Source organism: Camellia sinensis, chromosome 2, assembly GCF_055761805.1.
Source record: "Camellia sinensis isolate YWXY chromosome 2, ASM5576180v1, whole genome shotgun sequence".
NCBI lineage: Eukaryota > Viridiplantae > Streptophyta > Magnoliopsida > Ericales > Theaceae > Camellia > Camellia sinensis.
The window spans coordinates 113,058,136-113,069,213 of record NC_138962.1 but is presented as its reverse complement, the minus strand read 5'-3'; the positions used below and the strand labels follow the sequence as shown (position 1 = coordinate 113,069,213).

Sequence of the window (11,078 nt, the reverse complement as noted above, 5' to 3'; positions counted from 1 at the left end):
TTTGTAAGGTAAATCAGTGAATTCACTGTTGCCATGTGACTTTCTGAGTTGAGAATCCCACATATGTAAATAAGAGATGAGTTCTCACTGTAATAAACAAATCAATAAAACCAAAGCATGTGCACCAAGTCACATGACTTGACAATCCATCTGGATATAAGGACAAAATAAAGGCATGCTGACTGTAAGGTAAATCAGTGAATTCACTGTTGCCATGTGACTTTCTAAGTTGAGAATCCCACATATATCAATAACAGATGAGTTGTCACTGTAATAAAAAAAATCGAGCAAAAAATCGAGAAAACCAAAGCCTCTGCACCAAGTCACATGACTTCACAATCCATCTGCATATACAGACAAAATAAAAGCATGCTGACAGTAAGGTAAATCAGTGAATTCACTGTTGCCATATGACTTTCTGAGTTGAGAATCCCACATATGTAAATAAGAGATGAGTTCTCACTGTAATAAACAAATCAATAAAACCAAAGACTGTGCACCAGGTCACATGACTTCACAATCTATCTGCATATACTGACAAGTCTCTCCACAATTTGACTACTCAATGTGTGAAAAAATGAAGCTTATGAAGCTTACGACCCGCTATTTGTATTTCATTGAAAAGTATGACTATTTGAATTGTTCTTGTCATTTGGGAAGCTATTCACTGACCTACCTGTTATGTTTTATGTGTTGTTGAAGGCGGTAGTTCGATTCACCGAGTTTAGTTTTTTGTCAACCCCTCATTCATTACCGGAGTCATCATTTTTACTGGACTTTCAAGAATTGGAAGGTGACTCTTTCTTCTTTCCCGATGGAGATTGAAATTCGTTGTAATTTCATCCCTATTTCAGCAGCCCCAGTTAAGGGAACCTTTTCTCCGAGTTGCCTGATCTATGTTATGTGTTTTAAGTATTCACATAATTGAACATACATTAATCCATTCATTAATCCAGAACATTCATTAACAAATTGCAATTCAATAAAGAAAGTCATGAACTCATAAATGTGTACTTATAAATGTAGTTATTTCATAAACTTCAGGTTCATAACAAAAATACTTGAAATACATCCGTACGTTAGACCAACAACAACATTGTCTTACACTCCAGTAACGAACATATGAAAGATAACGGTGTTTGATTTCTTATTCCTCATCTGACATGTAGTAGTCAGAGAGATATTTTTCATTGTTTAAGACATTATTTCGCTCAACCATTGTCAAATCTCTGTTGCTTGCTTCTGCCATTTCAGTGGCTAGCTGAAGCATGAAATGTCGACATCTCCGCATCAACATCCTGTTGTTCTCCTTCTTAATTCTGCTAACTGCTTTTTCATAGTCACTCACATTTCGTCTAGCCATGGTCAATGAACGACGATGAGGTACCGGTGCCCCAAAGTTACGTAGATCATTATACAATCCTTCTTGCTCCGTTACCCTGAACGCCTATTCTGCTCGGATACCAGCATAATAATCCTTCGGACTCGAGTACTTTTCGCTCTTGTAGTCATACATAAATGGAGGTAGCAGCCACACTTTCGGATTTATTTGCCGGCGTGAACTTCCTGCACCTCTTGAAGACATTGTTAATAAAATTAAAAAAAATAATAATAATAGTAATTGTATATATATTACTATTGTTATGACTTCAACAAACATCATACTGGGGTATTTATAGACATCATAGTGGTGCTAGGGCACTATGGAATAAGTGATACACGTGATATTATTTGATGTTATTCATTTCATGTAATTTTGATTACCCGTGACTTTGTGTACCTGTGATGTAGTCACGGACGTGGTTGTAAGATAAAATCATAATTGTAGGCCATAGAATCACAATGCAATCCCTTTATATTCGAGCAGTGCGTTGTCAAATAAAACAAAATGCAGTGAGTTGTCACATCGCGACATGAAACTATTTTGTCATGCTTACTTTTGTAATACAATAAATAGTCACTTGGAATTGACGATTTCAGTACGTATAGGTGTTTTCGAGAAATTATAAATGAAATCGAAAAATGAAATTTTCTTTATATTAAAGTAATATTGTTCATAAACTATCATTGTTTTTCTCACCAACATAATAAAATGGTCACCTGGTAGGTAAACACAATTGGAACTTTGGTGCCTATATTTTATCTTATTTTCAGTTACTGAACTTCACAGTCATCCGATTTTTATTGTCATTACACAACCGTCCATCATATTTTTTTACCAACATAATAGCATTTTCTGCTTCTTTTCACAGTCGTAATAATGTGACTTAGATGAATTCTGAAATGTGCGGAAAAAACAAAGCATGTAAGTTGCACTGCAGAAGTCACATGCATCACGTAATGTCAAGAAAAAAGTCACAACGTATACAAGCATGGCAAAGTAAGAAAGTCACATGCATTACTACATCACTGCATAAAGTGACATACAACATTGCATCACTGCACAAAGTCACATGCAGTGATGCAGTGATGCACAAAGTTACACGCATCACTGTATCACTGCACAAAGTCAGATGCATCCCTGCATCGCTGCACAAAGTCACATACCTCCTACCTACTGTGCCCATTGGAATTATGCACAAAGTCACAGGCATCACTGCATCTGCGGCACAATAGCCGATGCTACAGGCCGTTGATTCGTTCATGACTGCACAAAGTCGAGTCCTGACAGCCGAATGCACTGGATAAGGTCAGTGGCATGCATGTGATCGAACAGGAAATTGCATACATACAGCTACCATGTGTATATATGGTATAAATATCGTAGCATACCACAACAAAAGTTTTACAGCTATTTCTAGCGATATCATCATGACATATACGGTGGTTGATCTATATTCAGCAATGGGTCGCTATTAGGTTGCAGATGGAGATGAATTTCAATACCCATTAAATCCAAATTTGCGTTACTCACGTGCCACCGTCAATACCATGAGAGCTGAGTGGGAATTTCGCAAAACTCGAGCAAACGTTCTCGTTGAGCTATGCTGTGAAGTTAATCTTAAATTTCCTCGCCGGTTAGCCATGCGTATGCCAACTGACACTCCACAGTTGTTGCAAAGGGCATTGCATCGTATCCGCGACGAGGTTAATCGCATGACCCAACGTTTGCAAAGGTCCGGACTAATGAAGACCACAAATGAGCGTGCCGAAGATGGGTTAATGGATGATGCACACCAGTACTACGCCTGGAGCATGGATGTTATGTATGAATCTGATATTGAGATGTCAGATGATGATGATAATGAATGAAATTGTTTGGATGAACGCCCAGGGCATTTCTGTAATGCATGCAATTTGTAATGCTTATCCATGACTTATCAATGAAGCGAGATATTTCAATTATTTTTAGCCTTGAACAAACATATTTTTTATAGCTTCTTTACACGTTTTGTTCAAACCAAACGCGTTTGTAATTTATGTTCTCCTAAATTACGGATAATGAGAGAGGGGTAGAGATGTGAAACAGATTTGTGTGATTCATCAATATAAATAAGAATAAAAAATTGTGAAATTATAATTGCGAATAAATAAGTATGACACTTACATCAGCTGTACAAGTTTGACACATACAAACAAAAACAAGAAAAAAAAAAACCTATATAGTCCATATCGCAACCGCTAATGCCCTAACCTGCCCCCAGTCCCACAACCCCGACCGTGGATCTCCCTCCTCGGTCTCCTACGGTAGACTCTCTGAATATCTGGCACTCTCTCCCCTGCATGCGGCCCTCCACTGACTGCCTGTGGAGCCTGTGAGTGTGAGTGTGACCCCCCCTCTCCTGCATCTGATGCCCCTGATCCTGCCTGTGCCTGTAGATCAAATACTGCTGTGAGCTGTGAAACTTCCACTACTTCGTCTGGTGCAACTGTATCACGATCTGCAGCTGGACCCCGACCTCTGCCTCTGCCCGCACCCCGACCTCGGCCGCGACGTCCCCCACGACCATAACCTCTCCCTCGCGCTCTGGGGGGGGCTCAATATGGGCCTCATCATCAATGTGGGAGATGTCAGTGAGAACTGCATCATGTGTACTCCTGGGTGCGGTCGAAGTAGTCCCCATAAAAGCAGGTGGTAACTGGGTGGGTGGGGTAGCAACATCATGCATGAACTGGGGCGCGGTCGAAGTACTCCCCAGAAAAGTAGGTTGTAACTAGGTGGGTGGGGTAATAACATCATGCATGAAGCGGGGCGGTGACCAATCAGGGTCAGGGTCAGCATGCTGGGTAAGATGTACGTGTGGGGAATATGGAGAAATGTATGGGGTATCATGTGGTGGGGTGACTGAAGTCGAAGGACCTGCTGTGGCTGGCGCTGAACTGGGAGGCACTGACATGGACGGGACTGATGTGTCTGGAGCAGCTGCTGCACTGTGTACACCGTAGTCCCCAAAATGCAGACGATCTACCCGATGGGCATGCTAGATCCCCTCGTACAATAACTCTCTGATCTCTACAAGGGCCTACAGACCAAGCTGTCCATCACGTCTGAAAATGGCGTCCTCAGCCAAGTGATATGACCTCCCAGCTCGAACCACCTGAAAAAAAATCAGATATATTAGGCTATAGTTGATTGAAAATAATCAATTTTCATATTAACAATTATCGGAGATATAGTACGATACTCACCAATGCCTCGAGAGAAGGCCCAACTCCCTGATATCCGGCCTCGGACAGGTGGCTTGGATTACCGACAAGTAGGTGTGTATGTCGCCGATACCACAACATGTAAGGGTCGGGAGAGGGGAGGACCCCATCGCTCCAGTCAGCCTGTATAATAGTGTCGCGACGGGCATCCCACAACTGTATGTATCGCATATGATGCTGACTCCAGTCAGTGCTGGCTCGGCCACGTCTATCCGTCGCATGCAACTGCCACTCGGTGTCACACCGATCCGGCACGGCCTGGACCCGACCAAACTGTCGGAGGACACGATCAGGGAGATGCCACTCAACCACGTCAAAACAAATGAGTGGTACTCTCGCCATCCATATATCCTCACCTAGGCGGCAGTAGTCTGGGAGCGTCTGGAGGACATCAGCATAAGGCTGCCAGATAAACTACAATAACGACAAGTCTATTAAAAATCGCTCATAAACATATACAGTCCATATGACAATTAAAATTTAGGTATTTAAATTTGATACCTCGCCGTCTATCATCCGGTCAAGCTGGTCTCTATACACGACCACTACGTGGGTCGATACAACCTCGTGGCTCATGTCAACCCTCCACCGGCTACCTCAAGGTCCGGCCGGCATCTGCATGTCTCCCTGCCCGATGGGAACCTCACCAGGAGCAACTAGTTGCCGCCTAGACGGGGCAATGCGAATCAATCTCTCCCACGCCCAAATCTGCAATAGTTTGAACGCAATTACAATACTGATATATGCCATACAATATGAATTGACATGTAATAAAATTCTTACTAACCTATAGCAAGACAAGGGGTCCTCCGATCTGAGTCACACCCACCTGAGTGGCTCGACATAACATCCTATACAAGCATGCCAAAGCCGCGGCGCCCCAGCTGTACTGGCCGATGACGTCAATGTCTCTCAACAGTGGCAAATACATCAGCTTGAGCAGGTTCTGTGACTTATCAGGAAGAAGTACCCCCCCAATAAGCCACAGAATATATGCTCGCGCATGCTGCTGTACTAACTCATCTGCAGCATGATCTGGAAAATCGCCCTGAAAATGCTCCGACAGCCACATCACCCTCACTCTACCTGCCTGTAAGTCTGCAGGTGTAGGTGCTACTCCCAATAGCTCAGCACATAGCGCTATCCACTGCTCCGTCGTCAATGATGGGTCAAGTCCAGTAACTGCTCGCCCATGAATCCGTAGACCGTATAGGATAGATACGTCCTGCAATGTGACGGTGGCCTCACCGGTCGGGAAATGAAATGTATGAGTCTCTGTGCGCCATCTCTCGACGAGAGCAGTAATGAGTGGGTGGTCCAGTCTGATATGGCCTATACGATATACACCATAGAATCCCGCGCGTAGTAGACACTGCAAGACTCTATGGTCCAATGGACGATCCCACAGGCCGGAATCTCCCCGTCGGCATGCCACCACGGTGCGTGACTGGTCCTGCATAACAGAATGAGTATTTTAAATTATAGCATTATCAAGGAAATCAAAAACAAAATGCAGTGTATTTTCATTGTACGCATAAAGTCCAACAAACGTTATCGCATACCGAGTCCTCCCATATACTGTCAGCCCGATGTGGATGACTCAAAAGGGGGACCTCATCAGGTAGATGTGCCATGAAGCCTGTACAGTTGAAAAACAAATACATTTTGAAAAACTGTATTGGTGAGCATGTAATTTAACTATATCAATTAAGCTCAAATTATTATGTACATGACGACTTGGAAAATAAATGTGGTCGATTATTTTAAAAGTATAAATTTGTGTGCCATTAACATGGAAGCAATTAACTAAAATCAGAATTTTGCATATTATGCGCCATTAAATATGATAAGCAATTCAACATAACCTATCGTTATCTATGCTTCGGACTAATATAAAAATCTTTTACAAAGTCATTTTACGATCTCAGTTACATAAGCTTAATAATGACCAATAACATGTGGATAGTTTTTGTATGTCAATATTTACAAACAAAATGGAATGATCATTTTTTTTTCAAAACTTCATTATTGATTTTGGCATATTTGACATAACCTCATTATTGATTTTGACATATTTGACAAAATTCGTTACATTTATGGCATATTCGATAACTTCATTATTGATTTTGTAATTTTTGTTTTGCAATAAAGTAAAAAATTTGTAAATTACGTACATGTAATTCATAAATTCTAAATGTACAAAATGCTTGAATCAGTCGAAATATTAAAATCTTAAAATGAAAGAAGAACTATGTGATTTTAAATAAAATTCTGTAATAAACATTTTCAATGAAGTAGAGAATAAAAACTATGATAGTTGTAAATTTTGTCAAGCAAATAAAACAATTACAATATATAAAGAATTAAACAACAGAAATGATCTATTACAAATAAAAAATGTTCTATTAAATGTATGACCCCGTTTACAAATAATGAATTACAAAAGAAAAGAAAATGATCTATTACAAATAAAGAATTACAAAAAGATCTATTACAATATGTAAGTATTACATAGTCTTCATCGACCAAGTCGCGCCGGACATGTTCGCCTGTCATGACCTGTCTGCTGGCACTCACTGCAACGAGCGGTCAAACGCTTATCTGATATGTCCATCTCATTCGGAATACGAGACATAGATGCACGACCCCGTTTCACTTGTCGCAGACGCAGTACATTAGGCATTAAAGTCCACTGCGGATCAGCCCAATAATCTTGATGCGGTATTGGATTGAATTTAGTTTCCCAAACCCTCATGTATACAGGAAGCCTATATACTAGATCAACGTACTCGAATGGATTGTCACCGTATTCAGACATTACAGCGAGCATATGAGAACATGGATAGTGTCGTATCTCATATTTCCCACAACTGCACGTGGGTTGATTCATCCGCACAATTTGTGTATTGCGACCTCGTCCATGGCGAAAAGATGTTTGCACCTCAAACACGCGGCGTGGCCTATAAAAAAATTGTAATAGAAACTAATGAAGTTCATGTTTTTAGGTGTAGTTAAATTGACAACATAATAACAATAATTTAATTTATATTACAAACTAACCTGTCATATGATATCAACTTGAAAGTATTTGCCCTTGCGATGCCATCCTCAATAGTTTTTTGCATCTCTCTAGGGTATTGGAACTCATTTCGTACATCTAGTTCAGCTTGGGCTCCCATCTCGTCAAAATATTTTACAAGCCGCCGAAATGTAAATTCAACCATAGCTGAGATAGGTAAGTTCCTTGCACCTTTCAAGACGCTATTGAAGCACTCTGCATCATTGCTAGTCAATACCCCCCACCGATGTCCACCGTCATACGAAAGGGCCCACTCCTCAGGATTCATCTTGTAAACCCAAGTGATGGCTTCTTGGTCAATAGCCTGTATTTGTTGTAAGTAACCATTACACTTTCGTCGTTGATGAACACTTCCTGCTTTCCATAGAAGTTGTTTCAGCTCCTTATTTCTGAACGTAGTGTTAAAGTTACTACAAACATGTCGAAGGCAGTGCCGATGATATCCAACAAATTGGAGCGAGGGATTCAACCAATGCCGCCTCACAGCAGCTAAAATACTCTCAGCTCGATCGGATATCAAAGTCACTCCCTGTCGGTCCATGACAATATGTTCCTTGATATTTGAAATGAAGAACAACCAAGACTCCAAACTCTCCTTGTCGACAACAGCAAATGCAAGCGGTAGTACTTTGCCATTGGCGGTGACAATCGTTGCTACAAGCAACACACCAGTGTATTTCCCGTATAAGAATGTACCATCTATGGTTATAACAGGCCTACAATGTCTGAATCCATCGATGACGGGTTTGAAAGACCAAAAAACAAAGTGGAAGACGGGCATAATGGTTGTATTTCCGGTATATCTATGCTTCCATTGCACGATGGTGCCAGGATTAGATGTTTGTAATGCATACATGAATTTAGGCAACATCATATATGATTCATCCCAATCTCCGAATACCATTCTAATTGCCTTTGCCCTTGCATGCCACGCCTTCTTGTAATGTATAGTATAGTTCATGGACTTTTTTATGTCTTCGATGACATTCTTAATGGGCATATCAGGTTCGTTCTGCATACAACAATATCTATGAGTCAGATTATTTTGGTGTGAACACTTTAAAGACACAATTTTGGTGTGAACACTTTAAATAAACAATGTGTATATAAATGTAAACATTTATTTTGTATACTCACCGTAACTTGTCCCAAAAGATGAGAAGCAATGTAACTGGAGCTAATATTTGTGTGGTCCCTGTTCGTTCGTGGGTATAAACAATGGTGAGGACCCCTATACTGCTTTATTTCAAAAAGCCCATGTCTCTTACTAAGAGATGCACGCAACCACCATCTACAGTCGTGCTTGCAAGCACACACCCAAACGTCTCGCTTGGAGGTTACGACTTTATACTCTCGATTATTTGTTGCATGGTACAATTTCACAGCATGTACGAGTTGCTTCTTATCAACGAAAACCATCCTTTTGTCCAACTCTGGATTTTCAGCATTCCAGATTCGGTTACGGGGAACGACATCGCGGTTACTAATGTCAAAATCACCACCCATGTGAATGTTTTCAAAGAAAGGGATTTCAGGTCTAGGTGGAATGGGGGCATTCTGAATATCAACGGGAGTGTTGACATCATCTTCTTCATCATCATCATCATCTGATCCGCCCAATAAATTTTCTTCATCACACATTTCATTCTCATCATTGTCTAGGGCGACATCAGGACCGTACATGTCACTGTCAGCAAACTGCACAAAATTAACCGTTTCAGCCATATTACCAGCAACTTCAACTGGAGTCGTATGATGGCTATAGGTGGGCACATCTTGGGTGTTATTGTGAAATTCAGTCTCGTATCCACCATGTGAACTTGATTCTCCACCATGGCCATGAAATGTCTGTTGTGTGTAGCCAGCTGCATAACATTCATTTGATTCATACATAGGAGACTGAAATGCTGTCGTGTCAACCCCATGTGTCAGCAATGTAGTGAACGGATGCGAATCCATCTGTGTTATATTCGGAAGATTCTGTACAACCTCTTTCTGAATGTACACTTCCAAACAATTTGGTGGTTCGAAATTTCCACCGATACTTAAAACGGTGTTCAACGCCTCATCGTCATTTATCGGTAATATTTTGTATTTGCTGGTTGCTTGCCACTGGCGATAAGGATATCTACATTTGAAGATCAATCGGACTGTTTCCCCGTAACTTGCGACCTTGGACATAAACATCTCCTCCAAATTGCCAAGTGTGGTGCCAAGTTGCACCCTATATATCCCTTTCGGCTCAGCATCATATGACACACCTTCATCGGGATCCCGAATTATGTTTCCCCCCCAGTAAAAGATAATTGGAACAGTTGCCATATACTTGCTTCAATGAAACAATAAATATTAAAATATCAACAATATACATATATCGAATTGTACTTGTAAAATAAACATTAAAATTTGCAGAAGTCACAAATAAAAGCAACCCTCTAATTTTTTATCAATTTATATTTTCCAGGGTTGAAGGAACTGTAGAGGTGAAACATTAATTCAATTTGTATTTTGTCAACTATATATTTGTGTCTCAACTTGATTATTACTGTTTGTTTTCTCATTTTTTTTACTTATTTTTATTCGTATAACAGAACAACTGAGATTTCATCTATACGTGGAGTTATAGATTGTGTCTCATTTACTTTCTATGTGAAGACTCTTATCTTTTCAACGTGAATGTTCTTTGTTGTCATTGCTCTATTGTCTTAATCTAAAAAACACATAACAAGAAGTATACTTGTTGTCTTAATTCTTTCGAATTAGTGGCGAAAAATAAAATAGGTTGAGAGATATTTAGAAGAGGGTGACGCGATTGATTTGGACAATATAAAATACAGGGTGCAAACATTGAGAGAGATTTTTTTAACCTGGTGATGTAATTGTTCAGATTTATGAAAAATATAAGTTAATTTAATTTGCTCCAACTTGTGCCATTACGGACCTTAATGACAAAGTTATTTCCTATGTGAACTAGTAACCCTCGTCCATTTTGTAGAGGGCATAGAGGCTTTCTTATAAAATTAAAACAAAAAACTGATTTTGGATCGTTCTGAAAAGTAAGAAAAAAATTAAATTTATTTACTCCTTTTTTTTCTTACACATACAAAAACAAAAAAATAATTACAGAGATAATTTATAATGGCCAAAAATTAGAGATAATTAAATTGAAGTTGGTGGTTAAATGTATGGACTACATTTTGGATAGTTATCCATGTGAATCTATCGGGCCATCCGTACCAATTATTTGGTATTACAAAACACATGCTTACCCATCAAAGTGCCAATTTTTTTTTCCCTTCTTACGTACGAAATTGCTATGGACTATTAATTAAAATAATTTATTACTCTTTTC

At 39.9% G+C, this 11,078-nt stretch overlaps 1 protein-coding gene and 1 long non-coding RNA gene across 2 annotated transcripts; both read right to left on the bottom strand.

Annotated features, from left to right (window-relative positions):
- Positions 1-4,641: 4,641 nt before the first annotated feature.
- Positions 4,642-6,101, bottom strand: LOC145819656 (uncharacterized). The gene is made up of 3 exons (XR_014360427.1): positions 5,435-6,101; positions 5,149-5,355; positions 4,642-5,061 (listed from the first exon to the last, which is right to left on the bottom strand). It is a non-coding gene; the product is annotated as an uncharacterized LOC145819656 (long non-coding RNA).
- A 930-nt stretch (positions 6,102-7,031) lies between these two features.
- Positions 7,032-8,293, bottom strand: LOC145819655 (uncharacterized). Its single transcript, XM_082913577.1, has 2 exons — positions 7,708-8,293; positions 7,032-7,607 (listed from the first exon to the last, which is right to left on the bottom strand). The coding sequence occupies exons 1-2, from the start codon at positions 8,265-8,267 to the stop codon at positions 7,166-7,168; spliced, it is 1,002 nt and encodes a 333-aa protein (XP_082769703.1). The 5' UTR covers positions 8,268-8,293; the 3' UTR covers positions 7,032-7,165.
- Between the last annotated feature and the right edge of the window lie 2,785 nt (positions 8,294-11,078).

Coding starts and splice junctions, on each gene's coding strand:
- LOC145819655 (XM_082913577.1), bottom strand. CDS start 8,267: ATGGACCGACAGGGAGTGACTTTGATATCCGATCGAGCTGAGAGTATT. Junction 7,608..7,707: donor AAGTTGATATCATATGACAG/GTTAGTTTGTAA, acceptor ATTTTTTTATAG/GCCACGCCGCGTGTTTGAGG.